The 26,541-nt window shown below is 38.2% G+C and overlaps 2 protein-coding genes and 1 long non-coding RNA gene across 3 annotated transcripts; all 3 read left to right on the top strand.

Annotated features, from left to right (window-relative positions):
- Positions 1 to 7,752: 7,752 nt before the first annotated feature.
- On the top strand, positions 7,753 to 8,370 carry LOC140811199 (uncharacterized). The gene has a single exon (XM_073169068.1). The coding sequence runs from the start codon at positions 7,753 to 7,755 to the stop codon at positions 8,368 to 8,370; it is 618 nt and encodes a 205-aa protein (XP_073025169.1).
- A 1,484-nt stretch (positions 8,371 to 9,854) lies between these two features.
- On the top strand, positions 9,855 to 20,136 carry LOC140811198 (uncharacterized). Its single transcript, XM_073169067.1, has 7 exons — positions 9,855 to 10,016; positions 10,134 to 10,272; positions 10,431 to 10,483; positions 10,632 to 10,724; positions 10,824 to 10,982; positions 19,564 to 19,731; positions 19,828 to 20,136. The coding sequence occupies exons 1-7, from the start codon at positions 9,855 to 9,857 to the stop codon at positions 20,134 to 20,136; spliced, it is 1,083 nt and encodes a 360-aa protein (XP_073025168.1).
- Positions 20,137 to 20,596: 460 nt separating this feature from the next.
- On the top strand, positions 20,597 to 22,078 carry LOC140812636 (uncharacterized). The gene is made up of 3 exons (XR_012113707.1): positions 20,597 to 20,702; positions 21,230 to 21,289; positions 21,893 to 22,078. It is a non-coding gene; the product is annotated as an uncharacterized lncRNA (long non-coding RNA).
- The last annotated feature ends 4,463 nt before the right edge of the window (positions 22,079 to 26,541 follow it).

The raw sequence follows: 26,541 nt of genomic DNA, 5'->3' as shown, positions 1-26,541 counted from the left end.
CCGGGAGGATTATTGTTGAACTTACCTATTCCTGAATGGAAGTGGGAGCATATCGCGATGGACTTCATTACTCACTTGCCTTTGTCTTCGAGGAACAGTGATGCTATTTGGGTAGTGGTGGATCGACTCACCAAGTCTGCTCATTTTCTGCCATATAACCGTGATTTCACTTTCAATCGTATGGCTCGATTGTATATTCAAGAGATTTTACGCTTGCATGGAGTGCCAGTCAGTATTGTTAGTGACAGATATCCTCGTTTTACCTCACGATTTTGGGGTAGTTTCCAGTCAGCATTGGGTACTTCACTAAGTTTGAGTACGGCTTATCATCCAGAGACCGACGGTCAGACAGAGAGGACTATCCGTACACTTGAGGATATGTTACGAGCTTGTGTTATGGATTTCAGAACCGCTTGGCAGGATCATTTGCCTTTGATTGAGTTCGCGTACAACAACAGCTATCATCGTAGTATTGGTATGGCACCATTTGAGGCGTTGTATGGGCGACGTTGTCGTACTCCATTATTCTGGGACGAAATTGGGGAACGACATGTTGAGGGACCGGAGTTAGTCCAGCAGGCTATTGATAAGGTTGCAGTAATCAAGAAGCGGATTAAGACTGCTCAGGATCGACAAGCGAGTTATGCGAACACCAAGCGTCGACCTCTTCAATTTCAGCCAGGTGAGAAAGTGTTTCTCCGAGTTTCGCCTTTTCGCAGGATTTTGAGATTTGGTCTCAAGGGTAAGCTGTCTCCGAGATTTATTGGTCCATTTGAAATATTGGAAAGCGTGGGAGATTTGGCTTACAGACTTGCATTGCCGCCGTACCTATCAAGTATTCATGATGTGTTCCACGTATCTTTGTTGAGATGATATGTAGCAGATGAGTCTCACATCTTACATCCCTCTGAAGTTCAACTTGATTCGGATTTGTCTTACGTGGAACGACCAGTTCGGATTCTAGATCGCAAAGACAAGGTGTTGCGGAATAAGATCATTCCTCTTGTCTTAATTCAGTGGCAGCGCAGAGGCACTGAAGAAGCTACTTGGGAACTAGAGAGTCGTATGCGGTCAGAGCATCCAGAGTTGTTCTAGGTTGTAGTATTTTCAGTTATGATTGTAATTTCAGTTGTACTTGCGGTTGTAATTCATTCTTAAGTTAAATGTATTGTTATTCAGAATTGTCATTCTTCAGACACGATTTCGCGGACGAAATCCTTTTTAGGGGGTGAGAATGTAGTATCCCGATGCCTAATTTGAGTTAATTATTGGATTAATTATATTTCGGAGGGTTCGGATCGTCCGATCAGGGTTCGGATCGTCCGAGCCAGGTGGCTGGACCCGTGGAAGACATGCAGGGTTCGGATCGTCCGATCAGGGTTCGGATCGTCCGAGACAGGTGGCTGGACCCGTGGAAGACATGCAGGGTTCGGATCGTCCGATCAGGGTTCGGAAGGTCCGAAGTGTACCGGATCGGATCTTCCGAAGTGGATCGGATCTTCCGATCGTTGACTATAAATAGAGGCGCGAGGCTTCACTTTTTACTCGCCAATTCCGAGTGTTCCAGAGCGTTTTAGTCGTTTCTGATGGGTTTCTAGTCTTTTCCCGAGGTTCAGGCACTAGCGGGGAGCTACTGGTTTTGTAACGGAACTGTGCTCTAGTTGGGAGCTAGCGGCATCAATGGGCTGACTACGGACGCAGGCTTGAGTCTAGGGCTGATTGCTAGGATCTACTGGTTTGAGGTACGAAAGTACTATCCGAGATATCCTGGTTGAGTATACATGCTTATATGTGTTGCATGATTATTTGCTGCATTGATATATGTCATATGATGCATGCTATTATGTCACGTTTATTACTGCATATTACATTTCATCTTGAGCCGTATCTCTTTCGAGATAGCTTTTATTGTTGAGCTGTATCTCTTTCGAGATAAGCTATATCTTGTGGGGCCGCTCAGCCCTGTCTTGTGGACGCATGGACACCGAGAGTACACAGTGGCCGACGGGTCCGGAGGGTTTCGGTGGTCCGGGACATTTTAGGTCCACGTCTGATCTTGTAGTGGATGCAGTGACCCAGAGGAGTACCGCGCGGCACTATCCACTTGGCGCCTTTAGACTGAGCATATTGAGATCTTTTGTGACTCCTGTTTCTTGACTACCCTGGTATCATATCATAGCATGTGCAATTCATATAGGCTTGTATACTCATGCTTTTGTACTGAGCGTTCTTATCGCTCACGTCCTCGGTTTTGTTTATCTTGGACACCCCATTTCCGCGGGGCAGGCCTCAGGTTGGATGGCTCAGGAGGAGGATCAGGAGGACGTGGAGTAGCCGGTTGAGTTATTTCTTCAGTACTGCTTTGTTTCGATATGGTTGTACCGCATACTTTCATTTTAGTTTGAGTTGTTCTGGATTTTTCGATTGGGTTGTATATCTATCTTTTGTTGATCTTTTCCGCCTTTATCTCTGATTGTTGTTAATTAAGTTAATTGCATGCTTAATTCTTGTTTAGTAGGTGATTCTGGAACGGGTCACTACACTGTTCTGTGGCATGGCGACCTCCACAAGTGTTGCAAAACACACCTGTCACATCTGTGCCCTGGCCAGGACCTCTCTGTCTTGACCCGCTGGAGCTAGAAGAACTGCTCCCTGCCCTCTTAAACTGCTTCCCTTTCGCTTTCAGCTGATCCTTTCGCCCACTACTGCTGCCACCACTCTCAAATCGAGGAGGAGGAACTTGGGATGGAAGTAGTGGCGGTCTCGGACTCGGTGCAACATACGGAACACTCAGTTGCCTAAGCAATCCTGCTTCAGCTCCTTTGGCACGATTCAATGCATCCGAGAAATTATCGGGTCTCCCCGTATTGACCAACGTAAAGATATCTGGATTCAGGCCATTTATAAACTGATCTGCCATGGCCTCATCATTCCCTGAAACATGGGGTGCAAAACGAAGCAAAGAGGAAAATTTAGCAACATACTCTTCAATGTTCAATGGCCCTTGCCTCAGGTTTGCAAATTCAGCGCCTTTGTCTTTACGGTAGGATATAGGAAAGAATCGCTGATAAAACTCTGTCTTGAACACTTTCCATGTAATCTCAGTGCCACGCTGTTCTAGTGCTCTTTTGATATTCAACCACCAATGCTTAGCAATGTCTTGCAGTTGATGGCCAATGAGCTTCACTCTCTTCCCATCACTGTACCCTAGAGACTCGAATAACATTTCAACATCCTCCAACCAGCTTTCACACTCAATAGCATTTTCTGTACCTTTAAGAGTTGGCGGTCGAAAGGACTGAAATCGCTTTAATAGAGTCTCCATAGGCGTAGCAGTGACATCCATCGTATCTCCGGATGTGCTACCCTGTTCTGGCGCTGGTGGTCGTACTGGCACAACTGCTCTTCTAGGAGGCATGTATCTAATAATCCAATTGATTAGAATACAAGATATACAACTGTCTCAGCCCTCCTCTAGTCAGTTACCTCTGATCTAGAATCGGTTCTGATTCAGTCTTAACCAATACATGCTGTAATCACTCAAATAACAAACAACATGTAGTAAGGAAAGCAATAAACATGCTAGCACATCATAGAGCAAGGAAGAAGACTCGATCTACCCCGCTCATTCTATCCTATCTCAATCTACAGAACCTACTGCTCTGATACCACCTGTTGTGGGGACCCGGGCTCTAACTCTTATCTATGGGATTAAATGGATCATTAATATAAAAAATGGGTCAAAATTTTTCTTTTAAACATTCACTCTAATGTATATAACAAGCATCATATTTTTATTTAATTACAACATGAACACATAATATACATATCCCGTCTGGTACGTACTCAACAATCCAGTGTTCAACTACAGTACATAACAAAGTACAACTACTAGCCATCTGCTATGCTCGTTATCACCAGGCTATATCCGTATCTCATCCTCTGCGTGACCCAGATCCTGCCCCGCCTGTTGTCATGCACACATACAGACACAACAACAGCCGGAAACTCCGGTGAGAACAAATCCCAGTATAAACATGTATACATGCATATAAACAGTCATAACACATAAAACATGCTATTATGAATGACATCGATATAAGCATGCAATGCGAATCAAATCATGCCTGGACTCGACTCGACTATAACTCTAGGGATCCCGTTGTGAATAAGACGTCAATGGCTGTCACCTACCCTCCACTCGGGGTGACTGTACGTCTTATTCCTAGACTTCGGTCTGAGCTGTATCAACGGCTGCAATAGGAGTCGAAGCTGCTCCTAAGCTGAGATACACCGAACATCTAGAGATTTGACAATGGCTGTCAAAGACTTTCCTATCTTAAATGCAATGAATATCAATCCGTAAACAAAGTATAATCATATTCATATCTGAATGTCACACTGATCATACATGCTTGAATACAATTCTGAAATCAAAGCATAAGCATGTTACAAGATTTAATATAATTCTATAAACAATTTATAAACATGTCACAGTATATACAACAATTCTAGTATGTGGTTTTGGTTGGAAAACTCAAATAATATCTTATTTGAGTTATGGCTTCCCAAACAAACATGACTTATACCTTTCGTCGCACAATCTGTGTCGTAGTCGAAGTCTCGCTGCTGAATCTGTCAATACCAATCTGAAATGACATATATACAATATACTGCATCAACTTCTAACTCAAAATCAATAACGGTCCAAGTCTGGTACCAAAACCCAGTCAATTCAACTCTAAAATTCATAACAATTCTATACGGTGTCCGTTCTTAAATCCGCTTGCAATTATACGATGTCTAATATGTCAGAAACCACATATATGAATCATATCTGATTCCTTCAACATCATAATTTCAAGACATACCAAAACATAGTAAAACTTACGTCCACGCGTAGCCTACAACGATAGGAACACGGTACCGAAGTCGGATTTCAAATCAGACGGACGGATTGCAAAATACCGGCGCAAGAACTTCAAAAGCCTCTCGGAGCTTTTCTTGTTTTTAATCTTATCATTTCTGAGGAATTTTGTTTATATATCTCGCCACTTGCATGTATCCGAAACGTGGCTCGCGTTTGCTAAATCTCGCTGGCGCTCGGGCGGTCAAATCTTACCGCCCGGGAGCGAGCTCGGCGCTCGGGCGGTCAAATTCTACCGCCCGGGCGCGGAACGTTCTGCCGCGAAGTGTGAGACTCTGGCGCTCGGGCGGTCATAAATTACCGCCCGGGCGCCACACATTCTGCCCGAACGTGATTCCATTGAACATTGGCGCTCGAGCGGTCACTTTCTACCGCTCGGGCGCCACTAGTTCTGCCCGAAACTTGCGGAATGAAAAAGCTTCGCCCACTCTGTTCTCGATATGGTCCGATTATAATCACATCAATTAAAATTCCATAATTCCGGATTAATAGAGTCGAAATCTTGGCATTTCATGGTGCTTCTCATGAAATAACATGCATTCTCATATCTTCAAATATCGCGTTAATGAAGATTAGTAATTCTCAGGCCTTACAGAATCTTTGGCGCATATGCGCGAGATGAAGCGCGCATATGCGCGAGTGGTGTTTTGGAAAATTTTGGAGAAGCCACGTACGATTTACATGCAATATATATATATGCATACAACCGATTCTTCCTTCAGAATTGAGCAAAAGAATCGAAGGAGGAAAGCTTCAAGTTTTGTGAGTGAGAAATTGATTGTTACGCAAGATCCGTCCGTCTGTTTTCAAATCCGAGTACAGTACTGTATTCCTATCGACGTAGGCTACAACTGGACGTAAGTTTTGCTACGTTTTGATATGATTTGAAATTATGGTATTGTCAGAATCTGATATGATTCATATATGATGTTCTTGGCATGTTAGACATCGTATAATCGAAACCGGACTGAGGAACAGATACCATATGAAATTGTTATGATTTTTAGAGTTGAGTTGATTGAGAATTGATATCAGAATTGAGTTGTTATCGAGTATGAGATATTAGAATTAATATCTGATTGATATGGTATTGTTGGGTATATTGATATTATACCGTTATGCCATCGATATTGAATTAGGTTAAGTATTGAGCAGAACAGATTTGATTCGAGTGGTGTATTGATATTATACTCCTCGATATTGTTCTTGTCAGAATGAGTATTGACAGATTTGGGTTCGAGACTTCGACAGAATCAGAGTATCAGAAAGAAAGGTATAAATTAATGTTGAGTTGGGATTGCACAACTCGAGTGAGGTTTGACTCGAGTTTCCCTAAATCACATACTTTTACTTATTGCATTGATATTTGCAATTGATGAGACTTATGATTGTAGTCTATTGATTTATAGCTATTGTATGATAAGATTGATATTTGTAGCCTATTGATTTATAGCTACTGCATGTAATGACTGCTGATTCGCTAGTCATTGACTGATTTGCTTAGATACTGAATGCATGTATTGATTACTGATTCGTTGAGTCATAGGCTGATTCGCCTAGTCACCGGCTGATTCGTCGGGTTATTGGCTGATTCGTCTGGTTATTGACTGATTCGTCTAAACTTAAGCTGATTCGCTTAATTACAGGCTGATTCGTCTGGTTATTGGCTGATTCGCCTAATTCTTGACTGATTCGTCAATTCTGCGGCTGATTCGCCAAGATACTGGATATATGAATGATATCGATGCCGTGTAGGGATGGATTCATTCCTAGCGACTGAGATTCGGTATATTTATCATTATCCAGACACCGGGATCCCTAGAATAGAGTTGAGTCGAGTCTGAGACGACGCGTTGTTGAGTCAAGTCTGAGTCTGAGTATGATTCTTTGCTTGATATTAATTATGTTTCAGATTTGAGACATGTTATGAATATTTGTTATATGCTTTTATATATGTTTTTATATGATTGCATGTGTACATTGTTTATACTGGGATATTTATATCTCACCGGAGTTATCCGGCTGTTGTATTGTTTTGTATGTGTACATGAAAACAGGTGGGGCTGGATCAGGGTCAAGAAGAGGATGAGAGAAGATTAGATAGCGTGGAGATCCGGGCTTCGAAGCAACATAGGATTCAGCACTGATATGTAGTTGAACCTAGTTGAATTCTTGTAGATAACACAAGATTTGTATGTTCATGTTTAATATGTAATTTGAGTGAATTACATTACGTTTCCGCTTTGTATTTTAAAAAAAATTTAGACTCTGTTTTATAATTGATTTATTAGTCCCAATGACGATTAAGAAGATGATTAGCGTCCGGGTCCCCACAATAGTGGTGAAGGACTAGGTGTGTCTAGTCAAACAGTCCTGTAGTTGATAGTAGATAGAGACAGTATAGCTTATTGTCTTATTTGAGTTGTATGTGTGTATTTATTATACTGTTTCTGCTACACTGACGTAGATAGTGTGGTGATTGCACTATTTTGTCGTATATGCATTATATTATTACGTCGTCGAAAAGAAAATTTTTTTATGCATATGACGTCACATGTTGCATGATTACGTGGCGAAGTTTGGGGCGCCACATTTGGTGGTATCAGAGCATATGTTAGATGTCTGGGATGGTTAGGAGTTGGGTTTGTGATGAGGGAGTTGGATGACGATATTATCTGCATGTGTCTGTGCATTTGACTTGTGATTGATGATTTCTCGATATGATTGATTGTTCTTTAGTTGTGTGTGCTTTCGTGCGAAAGGTGTGATGATGATTACTGGATTGTAATTGTTAAATGTTATTATTAACAATTTGATTTCCAGTGATGGCAGCTAGAGAACAGGTACATCCACACGAGGAAACGGAAGAGGTTGACAGTGGGTTTGGGCAGATGAATCCATTCCCACCTCCTCCTATGGGACAGGCACCTGCAGATCAGCCTTTATTAACTGGTGAGTTGACTTTGGCACAGTTCAGCAGTTATTTTCCGCCGAGATTTGATAGTTCTGAGACTGGTGAGCGAGCAGAGGAGTGGATTGAGAGGATAGAGCAGATATTTGTGACCGCTCCGTGTGCTAGGTCTGCTTGGTTACGATTGGCTACATTTCAGCTTTCGAGGAATGTACTGATGTGGTGGCAGACGACTGAGGCCGGATTGAGAGCTCAGGGTCGTACTGTTGATTGGGATGTGTTTCGATCTCGTTTTCTTGATAAATATTTTTCTATAGCAGCCAGACAGAAGAAAGAGAAAGAATTCGAGGATTTGAGACAGGGCAGTATGTCTGTTGCTGAGTATGAGTCTCAGTATTCTGTATTACTGAAATATGTGCCACATATTGCTGCAAATGTTCATGCTAAGATGAGGCACTTCTTGAAAGGGTTGAAGTTAGATTTATTTGATCGTGTGCAATCAAATAACCCGATATCTTTGAGGATGCAGTGACGAGGGCAGAGATGGCTGAGTTGGTGATGCAGGAGTATGGGGCTCAGAGAAGATTATCAGAGCTGACTAGGGAGTCATTGCGACCACAGGGACAGTCTTTTAAATATCAGAAGGGTTCATCTTCTTCATCCTCATCTGGGAAGCGCCGATTTGATTCACGGCGTGTTGAGAGTCGTGGGAGCAGTTCTCAGTCTATTCAGGGGCAGAGAGGAGAGTCCAGAGCAGTGAGATGTTTTCGTTCTGGAGGACCTCATCTGATCAGAGAGTGTACACAGACCGAGATCACCTGTTTTGAGTGTGGCGGTGTTGTTCATCTGGCGAGACAGTGTCCTAGTCGTGAGGCACAGCGAGAGCCTAGGAGTGCTAGAGGTAGATCCTCAGAGAGAGGAGGACGACAGCCTCAGCAGTTTACACCACGACCTTCTTGAGGACAGCCACGTATTCAGGGAGCTGGTCCGTCTCAGGCACAGGTGTATGCTTTGACACGAGAGCAGGCAGAGGAGGCACGAGAGGAGATGATAGCGGGTAAGTGTTATTTATGTTCTTATCCTGCTTATATTCTTATTGATACTGGTGCCTCGCATACATTTATATCGAAGAGGTTTGTGGTTGAGCATCATATGCGCTCGTCTCCATTGTCTATGCCACTTTCTGTTTCGACACCTTCTGGATTTGATATATCAGTTGTATCGATGATATCAGATGGTATTATTTCTTATGAGGGCTATGAGCTGAGATCTGATATGATTATTCTAGATATGACTGATTTTGATTGTATTATGGGAATTAATGTGTTGAGGAGATATTGTGCGACTGTTGATTGTTATCAGCGTGTAGTATATTTTTATACAGATGAGAAAGAGCGTTGGACATTTTATGGGAAGGGTTCTCGTCCCCGTGTTCCGTTGGTATCTGCTATCCGGATGTCTCGGTTATTGGAGCATGGACATGAGGGTTATCTTATTTATGCTGTAGATGTGATAGAGAAGAAGAAGGAGGTGGGAATAGAGGACATACCTATAGTTGCTGAGTTTGCCGATGTATTTCCTGATGAGATTCCAGGCTTCTCACCAGCCCGTGAGGTGGAGTTTGGGATTGAGTTGATGCCAGGTACTTCCCCTATTTCTCGTACTCTTTACAGAATGGCACCAGCAGAGTTGAGAGAGTTGAAAGCCCAGTTGCAGGACTTGCTAGACAAGGGATACATTCGCCCTAGTGTATCGCCTTGGGGTACACCAGTCCTATTCGTAAGAAAGAAAGATGGAATGATGCGGCTTTGTACTGACTATCGACAGCTGAATAAGGTAACGATTAAGAATAAATATCCCCTCCCTCGTATTGATGATTTGTTTGATCAGTTACAGGGAACCTAGGTATATTCGAAGATTGATTTGAGGTCAGGATATCATCAGATACGGGTTAGAGAGGAGGATATTCAGAAGACAGCATTCGGGACCAGATATGGGCATTACGAGTTTTTAGTTATGCCGTTTGGGTTGACGAATGCTCCAACTGTGTTCATGAGTTTGATGAATAGGGTATTTCAGCCTTATCTCGATCGATTTGTTATTGTGTTTATTGATGATATATTGATATATTCTAGGAGTGAGGCTGAGCATGCAGGGCACTTGCGTTCAGTGTTACAGGTGTTGCGAGATAGACAGTTGTATGCCAAACTCAGTAAGTGTGAGTTTTGGTTGGATCGAGTGGTCTTCTTGGGTCATGTTATATCGAGAGATGGGATTTCTGTTGATCCAACGAAGGTCGAAGCCGTGTTACAGTGGTCTTCACCTACATCTGTACCTGAGATTCGTAGTTTCTTGGGTTTAGAAGGTTATTATCGTCGATTTATCGAGGGATTTTCAAAGATTGCTAGACCTTTGACACAGTTGACCCAGAAAGGTGTGCGATTTCAGTGGTCTGAAGCATGTGAGAGGAGTTTTCAGGAGTTGAAACACCGACTGACGACTGCCCCGGTGTTATCAATCCCTACCGAAAATGAGAGGTTTGTTGTTTATACTGATGCATCATTACATGGTTTGGGATGTGTTTTGATGCAGGATCGACATGTTGTGGCATATGCTTCGAGACAACTGAAACCACACGAAACAAGGTACCCCGTGCATGACTTGGAGTTGGCAGCCATTATCTTCGCCTTGAAGATATGGCGACATTATTTATACGGTACCTCGTTTACGATTTATACTGATCATAAGAGCTTGAGATTTTTGTTTACTCAGACATAGTTGAATATGAGACAGAGGCGATGGCTAGATTTGCTGAAGGATTATGATTGTGAGATTGAATATCATCCTGGTCGAGCCAATCTTACAGCTGATGCATTGAGCCGTAAAGTGAGTTGTACTGCAGAGGATGTCAGTCGCTTATCAGCTATGATGATGTCTTGTTGTTCCTTGGGATATGATTTTGATATCTCGACGACTCCTCTCCAGGTATCTACCTTATTAGCTGAACCTGATATATATGGTTGTATTCGTGATGCACAGATGACAGATGAGAGAGTTCAGCGATGGAGGGAGTTAGTGTCTCAGAAACAAGATACTCGTTTTAGAGTGGCTGATGATGGCAGTTTGAGGATGAATGATAGATGGGTAGTTCCTGATATATCTGAGTTGCGCCAGGGCCTGTTGCAGCGTGCACATTGTAGTCGATATTCTATCCACCCTGGTGGCAAGAAGATGTATAAGGATCTACGCTCTCAGTTTTGGTGGAAAGGAATGAAACGTGATGTGATTGATTTTGTACGTCGATGTCTCAATTGTCAACAAAGCAAAGCTGAGAGGAGAAGACCGGGAGGTGAATTGAGGAGTTTAGAAGTACCGACTTGGAAATGGGAGCACATATCGATGGATTTTGTGACTCATTTGCCAAGAAGCACTGGAACTATTGATGCTATTTGGGTGATTGTTGATCGATTGACGAAAGTTGCACATTTGATACCCTGTAGCATGAGTAGTATGTACTTGACGATGGCACAGTTGTATATACGAGAGATCGTACGGTTGCATGGGATTCCAGTGTCTATTATATCTGATAGAGATCCTCGATTTACTTCTCATTTTTGGGAAGGATTGCAGACTGCGATGGGGACAGAGTTGAGATTCAGTACAGCTTATCATCCTCAGACAGATGGTCAGACTGAGCGTACTATTCCAACACTTGAGGATATGTTGTGTGCTTATGTTATGGATTTTAAATCTGTTTGGCAGTCATCTATTCCACTGGTAGAGTTTGCGTATAACAATAGTTATCAGAGTAGTATTCAGATGGCTCCGTTTGAGGCATTGTATGGGAGACGTTGTAGATCTCAGTTATTGTAATGCCCGAGACTTAATTACTGTAATCATACGTTGATTAATTTCATGATTGAGGTTATACGAACTTGAATGAAGAAGTCGGGTATCGTTATAATATAAGTCAAGATGTTCAACCGAACATCTCGAGATGTTCGGCCGAACATCTCAAAATTAATTACCAGCGCACATGCGCGAAGAAACACGCTCATATGCGCGAGGGGTCCAGAAGCCCTCGCGCATATGCGCGACACCTCCAGAATATTTGGCGCATATGCGCGAGATGAAGCGCGCACATGCGCGAGTGGGTTTTTGGCAAATTCTGGAGAAGCCACGTGTGATTTACATGCAAAGGATATATATATATATAGGTATCAACCGATTCTTTCTTCAAATTTAAGGAAAAGAATTGGAGAAAGAAGCTCGGGAGTTCTTTCGAGGGGAAAATTGCATCGTACGAAAAATCCGTCCGTCCGATTTTGAATCCGACTTCGGCACTGTGTTTGTATCAACGCAGGCTACAACTGGACGTAAGTTTTGTTACGTTTAGACAAGATTTGAAATTATGATATTGTCAGAATTGCATATGATTCAGATATGGCGTTTTTACTACCGTAGACATTGTAGAATTGAAGACAGATTAAAGAACAGCTTGTTTCTGTAATTGTTATGATTTTTGAAAGATATGGACTGAGATTCTATATCATAATTGAGTTAGTATGCAGATTATAAATTGTGTTGGCACAGATTATGAGTTCCAGTATTATATATGTGATGTTCAGACTGACGGGGTTATTCAGATTGTATTATTATACCGTCGAAACATCAGTTGAATTAGATTAATCAGATTTCAATATGATTCAGATTGTATTGTGATAGCGATGACGGGAATTGAATTGTATCTTATTCAGATATTGATCAGATATGTACTGAGTTGAGTATTGATTAGAACATATTGTATTTTGAGTTATTCATTGATACAGAGTATTCGATATTGTCATTTCAGATTCGGGATGGACAGAGTTGAATACAGGTCATCGTCTTCGTCAGACCGGGACGACAAAGGTATAATTCATGTGATATTCGGGAAGAAACAACTCAATCGAGATCATCCTTGAGTTGCCCAATAAATCACATACTATATTCTTGTTTATGTTTTATCTGATCATGCTTGGTTTACTGATTGTATTCATGCATTTAAGATAGGACAGTTTGGAGATCAGCCAGACTGCTAGACGTTCGGCGATATCACAGCTTAGGGGAAGATCACTGCCCCTATTGTAGATGCGGATACAGATCAGGCCGAAGTCTAGGAATAAGACGTACAGCACCTCGATTGGTAGGGTAGGTGACAGACAGTGACGTCTTATTCACAAAGGGATCCCTAGAGTTATAGATCGAGTCAAGTCTAGATATGATTTGATTAGAACTGCATACTTATATGGATGTGGCTCCTAGATCATGGGACCCATCATTACTGCTTTCAGTTGGGTTAGCATGTTTTATGATTAAGATTGTTTATATGCATGTTTATCTTATTTGAGTTGCATGCTTATTTGATTAATTTCATAGATTATGAAATAGATTGTTTTATACGTGATAGCAGGTTTTATAAATTAGCTTGTTTATATACATGCTTACCATGTTTTATACTGGGATTTATTCTCACCGGAGTTATCTGGCTGTTGTCTTGTTTTGTATGTGTGCATGACAACAGGTGGGGCTGGATCAGGGTCGAGATGACGATGAGAGAAGACGAGTTAGCGTGGTGATTCCGGACTTGTAGCAGATTTGGTTTATTACTTGAATTTAGTAATTGAACCTTAGACTTAGGTTGTACAGTATTGTACTTTTCTACTGAACTGTAGTTGTTATACAGAAATGTATATATATTGTTTAGATTCCATTACCTTCCGCAGTTACATTTTAAAAAGAAAAATTTTTAGACCCTGTTTTATCTTAATTGATAATTAAATCCCAAAGATGATTAATAAGACAGATCAGCGTCCGGGTCCCCACAACAGGTGGTATCAGAGCTGATAGTTCCTTTAGCGATAGATCTTTTAGAGATAGATCCTTTAGATTAAGATAGTCAGAGCTGATAGATCTTTTAGACTGAGATAGAAGAGAATGAGCGGGGTAGATTGAGTCTTTCTTACCTTGCATGTGTGTGCTAGCATGATTTATTGCTTTCCCTATTACATGTTGCTTGTTATCTGAGTTGTTTGCAACATGTAATTACTAAGCCTGGATCAGAACCGAGTCTGAATCAGAGGTATATGATCAGAGGAGGGCTGAGACAGATTGTATAGCTTGTGTACTAATCTGTGATATTCAGATATACCGCCTCGGAGAATTCCAGAAAGAGGTAGCACTTCGTCTGAACAGATAGATGCATCCGAAACTCAGATAGAAGTAAAGTTGAGAGAGTTTCAGTTATTTCAGCCGCCAATTCTGAGTGGTACAGAGACGTCTGAAAAGTGTCAGAACTGGGTTGATGACATAGAGATATTGTTTGATCTACTGGATTGTACAGATGACCAGAGAGTTAAATTGGTATTTCACCAATTACGAGAGGCTGCCAGAAGTTGGTGGATTACAATCAAAGGAGTATTAGCACTACGTGGTACTGTGATCACGTGGGAAGTCTTCAAAGCTGAATTCTATCAAAGATTTTTCTCAGTTTTGTACCGGGAGGACAAAAGAGCAGAATTCAAGAATTTAAGACAAAGCCAATTGAATATTGATGATTATGCTGTTAAATTCTCTACTCTGTTGCGTTTTGCTCCTCATATGGCTAGGGATGATGAAGCTGTAGTGAATCAATTCATTAGAGGATTGAATTCGGAGATAGTTGCATTCATGAATCTACAGCGACCCTATCACTTTGCTGATGTCTTGAGTAAAGCAAAGAGAGCAGAAGCGAGTCTGATTCGACAATTAACGAGGTTGTGTGTGAAGCAACCCCAGACACCACAATCCCCTTCGAGATTTGAGCGTGGCAGTACGAGTGGAAAGCAAGACTTGCTGAAAACTCGAAAGAAGTCTTTCAAGAAGTTAGGGAGTGGACTGAGCGGTTCATCCAGCTCTAGTGGTTCCAGTGCGAGCTACCCTGGAGTGTACTGCAGGAATTGCGGAGGGAGACATCCCACTGAGCAATGCCGGGGGGTGACTGGCAGATGCAATGTCTGTAAACAACTGGGACACCTTGCTAGAGTTTGTCCCCAGAGATGGTCCCGAAGATCTTAGGGAACAGCGTTTAAGTGAGAAACAGACCCAGAATCCACAACAGGTACTATTCTTTATGATTAGATGGCATATGTATTGATATATACTAATGCATTCCCTACGATTATCTTAGACTGGATTGCATGGACATATGCTGTATCTGTTGGGTTTGTATGTACTGTAGTATTGATGTCCTTGCTTGTTGAGGAAATGTTGATATCAGAGATTTCTGTATATATTGTATACTACAGTAAGATAAGAATGAAATAGAAATAGATTATGATGTACTTGTGTTTTCTGATTTGAACGCATTATTGATATGTATATGCTGAACAAGTACAGACATATTGTAAAATTTTGCCAGAAATGGTAAGAACCAGATTAGAGATGACTGATCAGTGGAGATACCACGATAAGGAGTCTAGATTTAGCATTCCTTTGATATCTGGGTTGTCTATGACTCGATTGATACAGAAAGGAACAGATAGTATCCTTATGTATTCAGTAGATCTACTGAAATCGAGCCTAGCATTGACAGATATGTCAATGATGTATGAGTTGACTGATGTTGTCAGATAAGATTTTAGAATTGCTTATATCAGAAAGATAGATTTCAAAATTGAATTTAGATCAGATATTGAGTGCTGTTTTAGAATTCAGTACAAAAGGATATTGAATGTACAGAATAATACAGAATTACTTAAAAGATCAGTAGAAGAGTACCGACCAGGAGTTACATCTGATTTAGTGTTGCTCTTTGGCATGTTTCAGTATATTCAGGGATGTTCTGATGATTCTATGCTTGTTATATCTATGAGATTTTGATATATTTGCAACATCTGATTGATTGAATAGAATATCTGAAGATTGTATTGAATATTCTGAGAACTGTGATGATTGTATACAAAAATTGTTCAGATAAGAATCTTGCTTGAAACAGATTGTATTCAGAATATGTGTTATCTGAAGTTGTATACGGATTGATTTTTGTTACAGTTGAGATTGCAATCAGTGATTGATAAGATACCGATATTAGAAAGTTCAGAAATGTCAGAAAGGTATTTTGTCTGATTTGGCAGAGTATGTTAGTCGTCTGTTGTTTTATATCTGCTGAGAATTGTTATTGTTCTAAATCAGTATTTGAGACATCTTATATTGTTTGGGAGCATATTTTATTTGCAGATAAGATATATCAGTTGATCAGAATGACATGAAGATATTTATCAGAAATCCTTGCTTTATGAGTTCACTGAACTCACTAGATCTGTATAGGATATTGATATTTCGTTTCTGATTTGATATTACTGTGTTTTGAATCCGTATATGCTACAGATTAGTGTGAATTAGAGGGAGTATATACAGTTTCAACCGAATCAGAGTTGAATTCGAGAGTTACAGTAATTCAGGAATGGGATCAGAATGTTCAGAACTAGATTTCAGTAATCAGAGTCGAGTAACAAATATATGATTTTGCGTTTGATATGAGATTGATTATCTTGTGATGTCAGATATGCCAGAATTGTAAAACAGAATTGATATCGATAGTCTGAGCCGAATACCAGGTAGGTATATTTTCTTTAATTTATATTATTAACTGATTTGTGTATATCAAATAGTTCGAATCAGAAAGAACGGATATTGTCAGAAGCTTACAGTCAGGGATTCAGTGTTCAGCCGGATGATTGAGAATGTATTATATTCGAACAGATAGTTGTGATATAGACAGGTGAAATCAGTTATGACAGAAATTGCATTGAAATGTTGGCAGAAATTAAACTGATAAGTCTGAGTTGCTAACAGAAGAAGATAGAAAGATAGAAATCAGAAGATTGGTTACAGAATATGTATATTTCTGAATAGAAATGGGAGTACATTTCTATGGTGTTCGTAATGACATTACAGCCATTTTCTTTAGATTTTGATATGATATGATTATGATTGACAGATTTCTCAATCTATATCTATCAGTTTGTACCAGATTACGTACAAACAGAACTAGATGACATAGATCGATATCAAAGAAATAATCAGATGGATTAGAATATTGAATTAGATGATATCAGATTGTGATTTTGATGGAGTAGTACTTGTGATAGACTATATCATAAGCTCTCTTGTGCAGATTTATTACAGATTGGCAGGTAGTCAGAGAGATTGACAGATAGTCAGGGTGTAGTAATCAGATATTGACAGATATTGGTAGAACTATAGTGCTGGATGTTAGCACTAGTTATCCAGATAGTTCAACATGAATAGATTTAAGACACCAACGTCGGATGATGACGATTGGTATTTAAAGATAAAGACTGAATATGTCCTGGATTGGGATAAGCAAATATGATAACAACTACAGGTAGTATGGTTTTGTTATAACTTACAGGTTGGTATATACGGATGTTGTATAGCCAGTATTATCCGATTAAGTATGTCAGAATGATTGTGTAAAGTATTATGCTATTATACTTGATGAATTCTGATTCCAGACTAGAATCAGAGATTGATTAAAGAAAGATACTTCAGAATGATGTTAGAGATTTGAGTTTAAATTTAAACTTGTATACATTTCTTCTGATAGATATCTGAATTGATTGTGAGTTCGAGGACGAACTCAGATCTAAGAGGGGGAGAAATGTAATGCCCGAGACTTAATTACTGTAATCATACGTTGATTAATTTCATAATTGAGGTTATAAGAACTTGAATGAAGAAGTCGGGTATCGTTATAATATAAGTCCAGATGTTCAACCGAACATCTCGAGATGTTCGGCCGAACATCTCAAAATTAATGACCGACGCACATGCGCGAAGAAACACGCGCATATGCGCGAGGGGTCCAGAAGCCCTCGCGCATATGCGCGAGAAAATGCGCGCATATGCGCGACACCTCCAGAATATTTGGCGCATATGCGCGAGATGAAGCGCGCACATGCGCGAGTGGGTTTTTGGCAAATTCTGGAGAAGCCACGTGTGATTTACATGCAAAGGATATATATATATATAGGTATCAACCGATTCTTTCTTCAAATTTAAGGAAAAGAATTGGAGAAAGAAGCTCGGGAGTTCTTTCGAGGGGAAAATTGCATCGTACGAAAAATCCGTCCGTCCGATTTTGAATCCGACTTCGGCACTGTGTTTGTATCAACGCAGGCTACAACTGGACGTAAGTTTTGTTACGTTTAGACAAGATTTGAAATTATGATATTGTCAGAATTGCATATGATTCAGATATGGCGTTTTTACTACCGTAGACATTGTAGAATTGAAGACAGATTAAAGAACAGCTTGTTTCTGTAATTGTTATGATTTTTGAAAGATATGGACTGAGATTCTATATCATAATTGAGTTAGTATGCAGATTATAAATTGTGTTGGCACAGATTATGAGTTCCAGTATTATATATGTGATGTTCAGACTGACGGGGTTATTCAGATTGTATTATTATACCGTCGAAACATCAGTTGAATTAGATTAATCAGATTTCAATATGATTCAGATTGTATTGTGATAGCGATGACGGGAATTGAATTGTATCTTATTCAGATATTGATCAGATATGTACTGAGTTGAGTATTGATTAGAACATATTGTATTTTGAGTTATTCATTGATACAGAGTATTCGATATTGTCATTTCAGATTCGGGATGGACAGAGTTGAATACAGGTCATCGTCTTCGTCAGACCGGGACGACAAAGGTATAATTCATGTGATATTCGGGAAGAAACAACTCAATCGAGATCATCCTTGAGTTGCCCAATAAATCACATACTATATTCTTGTTTATGTTTTATCTGATCATGCTTGGTTTACTGATTGTATTCATGCATTTAAGATAGGACAGTTTGGAGATCAGCCAGACTGCTAGACGTTCGGCGATATCACAGCTTAGGGGAAGATCACTGCCCCTATTGTAGATGCGGATACAGATCAGGCCGAAGTCTAGGAATAAGACGTACAGCACCTCGATTGGTAGGGTAGGTGACAGACAGTGATGTCTTATTCACAACGGGATCCCTAGAGTTATAGATCGAGTCAAGTCTAGACATGATTTGATTAGAACTGCATACTTATATGGATGTGGCTCCTAGATCATGGGACCCATCATTACTGCTTTCAGTTGGGTTAGCATGTTTTATGATTAAGATTGTTTATATGCATGTTTATCTGATTTGAGTTGCATGCTTATTTGATTAATTTCATAGATTATGAAATAGATTGTTTTATACGTGATAGCAGGTTTTATAAATTAGCTTGTTTATATACATGCTTACCATGTTTTATACTGGGATTTATTCTCACCGGAGTTATCCGGTTGTTGTCTTGTTTTGTATGTGTGCATGACAACAGGTGGGGCTGGATCAGGGTCGAGATGACGATGAGAGAAGACGAGTTAGCGTGGTGATTCCGGACTTGTAGCAGATTTGGTTTATTACTTGAATTTAGTAATTGAACCTTAGACTTAGGTTGTACAGTATTGTACTTTTCTACAGAACTGTAGTTGTTATACAGAAATGTATATATATTTTTTAGATTCCATTATCTTCCGCAGTTACATTTTAAAAAGAAAAATTTTTAGACCCTGTTTTATCTTAATTGATAATTAAATCCCAAAGATGATTAATAAGACAGATCAGCGTCCGGGTCCCCACAGTTATACTGGGATGATGTTGATCGAGCTGCGGTTACCGGTCCTGATATGATTCATGAGATGGAACAGAAAGTAAAGTTGATACAGCAGCGATTGAAAGCAGCTCAAGATAGACAGGCCGCCTATGCCAATAAAAGACGAAGACCCTTAGAGTTTCAGCAGGGTGATCGAGTATTTTTGAAAGTGTCTCCTTTTCATGGTACAGTACGATTTGGTATGAAATGAAAGTTGGCACCGAGATATGTTGGACCGTATGAGATATTGCAGCGGATAGGCACTTTGGCTTATCGATTGGCTCTACCTCCATCTTTATCTGGTATTCATGATGTGTTTCATGTGTCGATGTTGCGGAAGTATGAGCCTGATCCTTCACATGTGTTGGATATTTCTGAGGTTCAGTTAGATCCTGATGTGTCTTATGTTGAGAGACCAGTTTGTATTTTGGATCGATCTGAACGGAAGCTTCGTAGTAAGCTTATACCGATGGTGAAGGTTCAGTGGGAGCATAGGGGTGTCGAAGAGGCCACTTGGGAGACAGAGCGGCATATGAGGGAGCTCTACCCCTACTTATTTTGATGGTATGACGTATCTTTATTTATGCACGTTATTACCGTTGTTGATTAATTTTGGGGTCGAAATTCATTTAAGGGGGGTAGAAATGTAATGCCCGAAGTAAATATCACAATTTGTTGATTTAGTAATGTGAGATTACTAAATAATTAATTAATTTTAAAGAGAGAAATATGACATAGTTTGGTCATATGAAGTCCAAATGATTTGAAATTTGGATATAACGTAGAAAACTCAAAGATATAGAAGTTTCATGTTTTGAGTTTTGGAAAATTTGAGCGTTTGACTGGTTCAAAATGATATACCAATGTTAAAATGTTAAATATTATATATTATATTATATTATTTTACTACTATAATATAATATAATATTAAAAAAAATGAGATAAATTTGAAACTTCACGTGAGTTTCTTTCACTTTGCACAGTAGAATCACTTTGCAGAGTAGAATGAACGGAGAGGTGAGAGAAATAATATTTTGATTTTCTTTTCGATCGTGCGACTTATCGGTTTATCTAATCGACGAACCGACTTCAGTTCTGGGATCGTTGACACGAGGTCTTCGATTAGAGGTATAAATTTCATATTTTTGGTGATGTTTGAAATTTGTCGATTTCTGGAATAAATCCGATAAATTGTTAAATCATACAGAAATTGAAGATTGTTGAATAGTGTACGATTTTAAAGAAGTAGAGAAGATTATAGTGATGTTGTTTAGAATTATTCCTAATTTATTATAATTAGGGATTTTTAATCGTTGAATTAAAATTTGGTGAGTTGTTTGTCAGTTGTTATTAATTCTGATTATATATTCGGAGTCTACGAAGTATAGGCTACACGTTGATATAAAGTTTTCGTAATTTGACGGATGTTGTAAAATAGCATATTATTTGAAGTTAATTAATTAGGGTGTATTTGATGGTAGTATTGTGAATTAAATACACCAGAATATTAAATTGTTGAACAATACGAATTTATAATCGAGTTTTATATTTTGTTGAATTAATTGTTGTTGGGCTATTTGATGTTATATATTGAGGCTGTTATAACTGTGTTGATACGGTGACAATGATCTGATAATTATTGTTGAATTATTTAGATACTTCACAAGCCTCAGGATCAAAGAAATAGCCAGATTGTATATACACTCGATTATCAGGTACGTGTTGACGTACGAGCATATGTTGTTATTGTTTAGTATTGATGAATACTATTGTGTTGAACGATGATAAATCACCGGAATTGGGTGATTTGGTATTATATTTGTTGTTGTTTATTATTGTTGATATTGTTGACTATCGTTGTTGGGAGACGTCTCGTTGATGTTGTCGTTGACGTTGTCACGTTGATGTTGTTCGTTCAACGATATTGCTGTCGCCGGTGTTGGGGTGCGACGTATCGTGGATGTTGTTATTCGTTCGACGATATTGCTATCGCCGGTGTTGGGGTGCGACGTATCGTCGATGTTGTTGTTCGTTCGACGATATTGCTGTCGCCGGTGTTGGGGTGCGACGTATCGTCGATGTTGTTGTTCGTTCGACGATATTGCTGTCGCCGGAGTTGGGGTGCGACGTATCGTAGATGTTATTGTTGCAGTGTGATGTTGTTGAGGTTGTTGATGGTTGATTGTCCAGAAACGGCAAAAGGGGTCTTTCTGTTATCGTTTCAGTTATATCTTATGTTGTTGTTAATATAACTGTTATGTATTACGATGATGATTGTTGTATATGCTCACCCTTTGGGTGCTGTTTTTGTTGGGCAGGTTACAGGACTATGCGTGAGACAGGATAGTGGTGAAGGACTAGGTGTGTCTAGTCAAACAGTCCTGTAGTTGATAGTAGATAGAGATAGTATAGCTTATTGTCTTATTTGAGTTGTATGTGTGTATTTATTATACTGTTTCTGCTACACTGACGTAGATAGTGTGGTGATTGCACTATTTTGTCGTATATGCATTATATTATTACGTCGTCGAAAAGAAAAAATTTTTTATGCATATGACGTCACATGTTGCATGATTACGTGGCGAAGTTTGGGGCGCCACAGTTGTGCATTAGTGTGAACATTCTAAAATATTATGCCATGATCACTCCTACTAATCAAATCATTTTCAAGAAATTCTGCATTTCTTGATTCCACAATTCTAGTGTTGTGAGATGGACAATAGAATATGTACCCTTTGGATTTTTCGGCATACCCAATGAGATATCCACTTATAGTTCTTGGGTCCAGTTTCTTTTCATGTGGGTTGTAAACTCTTATTTCAGCAGGACAACTCCAAACACGTATATGTTGCAAACTCGGTTTCCAACCTTTTAATAACTCAAATGGCGTCTATGGGACATCCTTTGTTGGAACTCGGTTTATGTATACACAGCTGCCTTAAGAGCTTCAGTCCACAAGGATTTAGGAAGTTTGAAGCTACTTAACATGCTCCGCACCATGTCCAATAATGATGTTCGATTTCTCCTTTCAGCCACGCCATTTTGGTCCGGAGAACCAGGCATAGTATATTGGGCAAAAATCTCATGTTCCTGGAGAAACTTCGCAAACGGACCAGGCCCCTGTCCATTCTCAGTGTATCTACCATAATATTCTCCACATCTATCAGTTCTCACGATCTTACTATGTTTTCTACATTGCCTTTCCCCTTCAGCCTTAAAAACCTTAAAGGCTTCTATTGCTTCGTTTTTGTTATGAAGCATGTAGATATACATATATCGTGAGTAATCATCAATGAAAGAGATGAAGTATTTCGGAACTTGCATGTCCATATCCGGACAACAAATATCTGAATGTATGATTCTAATATTTATGTACTTCTCGTGGCACCTTTTTTAGACTTATTAGTCTGTTTTCCCTTTATGCAGTCACAAAAGTTTCAAAATCAGTAAAATCTAAAGTACTAAGTACTCCATCATTCAGTAATCTTTTAATCCTCAATATAAAGATGTGTTCCAATCTCTTGTGCCACAATATAGAGGAATCTTGATTTGTTACACATCTTTTAATATATCTCTGAACATACATAGTGATATTATTATTTTGTAAAGAAATAGAGAAAAGACCATCAATCATTGTACCATTTCCAACAATATTTGATTTATAAAATAAATTTATTGATTTATCCAAATACTGAAATGAATAACCAAGGGGTACAAGATTTGAAACAGGAATTAAATTCCTAGAAAAATAGGAACATAAAATGTCTTTTCCAATTTTAAAATAAAACCACTATCCAATCTAAGACAACAAGTCTCAATAGCCTCCACATGCAAAGATATCTTGTTTCCTGAATAGATGTTCCGCTCATTTCTTTGAGGTTTCCTTAGGTTTTTCATACTTTGCAAGGTATTTGTAACATGGATTGTAGGACCAGAATCAATCCACCATATGTTATAAATCATATCAACCACATTAGATTCATACCAGACAAATGAAATAGGAATATCTTTCTTTTCAAGTCAATCCTTAAATTTAATGCAATCATTCTTCATGTGTCCCGTCTTTTTACAGAAGAAGCATTTGGATTCTTTCTTGATGTCATTTTGGGGTGGAATTATTCATTTCCTTTTTCCATTGACTTTGGCTTGCTTCTTATACTTTCCTTGTATAGTTATAAATACATTATCACTTGTTTCCATCAAGAACCTTCCATCCTCTTGAACACACATGATCATTAATTCATTGATTGACCATTTATCTTTATATGTGTTGTAGAAAATTTTGAAGGGTCCATATTGTTGTGGAAGAATGCATAAAATGTAGTACACAAGAAAAGTTTCAAACATTTCCACTTCAAGTGTCTTTACTCTAGCCGCTATGTCCGCATTTTCATTATGTGCACTCGCACACCTCTCACACCGGTGAGCCTTAAAGAAGAGAATTCCATAATTAGGGTGCTTGCAAGTGTCTTATCTGAAGACTGAAACTGTTCATCAATAGCATTCAGTAATTCTTTGACATTATTATGCTGGTTGACAGAACCACATATGCCAGCATAGATTTTGGTCTTTATGAACATTACGCAGAGTCGATTAGATCGCTCCCATTTTTCATAAAGATAAACATCATCTAGAATGTTTTTTCAGTAATAACAGATGGTTCGTCTTTCCGTATAGCATAATCAATATTTATCCATCCTAATTGAAAAAGAATTCTTTCTTTCCATATTTTATAATTATCGCCCTTCAGTTCGGGAATGTCACATTTCATATTTAAAAAACTCGCAAGTTGCATAATTACATAAAAATATAATATCCTTATTATTTAAAAAAAAAAAAATTTGAGGTAATATAATGTTTTACAACGTAAATAACGTTTTAAAAAATCTAGTGACATATTGTATGTGCTAAAATTTTAATACAATAAGATTTTTCTGAAACATTATAATAAAATTATCAAAACATATTTTCCTTTAACTCCTGAGAGTAAATTAAGAAAAATATTTTTGATATTTTAACCTAATTAGTTATATAAATATAACAAAAATCCATGTGGGTAAAAAAATTATTATATTTATATAATTAATTATAATTGATGTCTATTATGTGATTCAAATCCACTTAATGTATAATTTTTCATAATTAAGGATGTTGTGGGTTTCTCAATTATTTAAAATTATATGGTTCATCGGACAAAATTTTGGCTTTACTTAATACTTTATTTAAAAATTATTTAGTAACATAATCAACATTTTCCAAGAGTGCTTCCAGGAAAAATAGGTAGTGCTAAGGCTCTTTAAATACCTAACTCCTAGTCAGAGCAACATTCCTCAAAGAGAGCAGTGGCAAGTCAAGGCAGATTAAACTGATCTATGAAGAACTTCCTCAGATCATGTTTTCTTACGTCATCTTATGATTATTATTCAACTTAATTTCCACATTTAGGTGAATCTTTATAAGCTAAAATTTTTCATTAATAACTTTATATTCACATTTTTACTTAATTTTTTCATATAAAATTATATAAACATAATAATAATGAATATGAACAATTTGTTAATTATAATGATTTTAAATATCATACTTTTGCATGAAACCATAAGCAATATTTATAATTTTAATTTTAGTGCATTAATATTATTCCACTCAATATTGTATGTATATACATAAAAAAAATTATACATACATATCACAGAATAAAAATTTTATGCACAAATTAAATTATACATAAACTTTAGAAATATTTTAATGTGTACAAATTATTTAACCAAATATTATATGTGCATTGAATTATACATATAACTTAATAACATGTTAATTATTATTATTATTTATAATAATAATAATAACAATAACAATAATAATAATAATAATAATAATAATAAACAAATGAATTCATTACCGAAAGGCAAATGACCGACAACTTCACATTTCTTTGACAGAAGCCATTAAATGCATCAATTATCATGTATTTGAATTGAATTCATATGCATTATTTGATACATAATTCGTCTTCAATCTTCGCCAATTTCTTTCCGTATATCAAATTTCATAAACCTTCTTCAATTTTCAAGATTTCAACCGAGAACAAGAATTCTCAGGTGAGATTCTTAATATCATTTTATCTGATCTTCAACTTCAAGTTTTTATGCAAAAACTTCAGAAAGAAATTTTATGATATCGTATTTTTAGAAAATGAAAAAAAATTTTCAAGGTAGAGTTATCACGGCTCTGATACCAAATGTCAGAATTTTTCGCAAAAATCATGTTTCTACGTATATATAAACATGATAAATAATATGCGGAAGCGAATCGAGTGTTACCTCTGACCATCGAGAATTTGTAAGTTTTCTGATTTTCTTCCGATTGATGCCTACTAATCAAGTTTATGAAATGTGCTGAAAATGAAAAATTAGGTATGAATAACAAAATTTGAAGTTACCACGGTACAAAATTTACTAACAAAACTCTTGAAATTTATTTATGAGTGTGGAATCAAATACGAGTACTCTGCAGCACGAACTCTTCAAAAGAATGATGTTGTCGAAAGAAAAAAAAAAAACTTAACTCTCTAAAAGAAGTTTCACGAACAATAATAGCTGATTCAAACATTTCTCAACGTTTTTTTTGTAAAAACAGTAAATACCGTATACTATACTCAAAAACATAGCAATGGTGAACAAGAAAGCTGGTAAACCCATAACGACAAATTATGAGGTTGTAACAATCCAATTCCCACCCCTCCAAATATCACTAAGAAAATCCTTGACAAACTACAAAAAATAAAAAGCTAACCTACATAAAAATATAGTCTGCACGGGCATAAGAAAATGTAGCGTAGATTTATTTATTGGGCAAAACTGGGCAATCGTTTAGTAGGCTTTTGGCCCAAGTTTTTGAAGTAGCTTCTTCATTCCCATTTTCGTCTTGGGTTTTGCTTTTCTAGTGCTTTGCACGTGAGTTTTAA

Source organism: Primulina eburnea, chromosome 14 (genome assembly GCF_022965805.1).
Source record: "Primulina eburnea isolate SZY01 chromosome 14, ASM2296580v1, whole genome shotgun sequence".
NCBI lineage: Eukaryota > Viridiplantae > Streptophyta > Magnoliopsida > Lamiales > Gesneriaceae > Primulina > Primulina eburnea.
The sequence above is the reverse complement of the archived record's forward strand: the minus strand, read 5'-3'. Positions and strand labels throughout refer to the sequence as shown.

What these genes read in the sequence shown, in the direction of transcription:
- LOC140811199 (XM_073169068.1), top strand. Translation starts at nt 7,753, where the DNA reads ATGGCAGCTAGAGAACAGGTACATCCACACGAGGAAACGGAAGAGGTT.
- LOC140811198 (XM_073169067.1), top strand. Translation starts at nt 9,855, where the DNA reads ATGCCGTTTGGGTTGACGAATGCTCCAACTGTGTTCATGAGTTTGATG. An exon ending in ACTTGCGTTCAGTGTTACAG is followed by an intron (nt 10,017 to 10,133) that starts GTGTTGCGAGAT and finishes GATCCAACGAAG; the next exon opens with GTCGAAGCCGTGTTACAGTG. An exon ending in CTGAAACCACACGAAACAAG is followed by an intron (nt 10,484 to 10,631) that starts GTACCCCGTGCA and finishes AATATGAGACAG; the next exon opens with AGGCGATGGCTAGATTTGCT.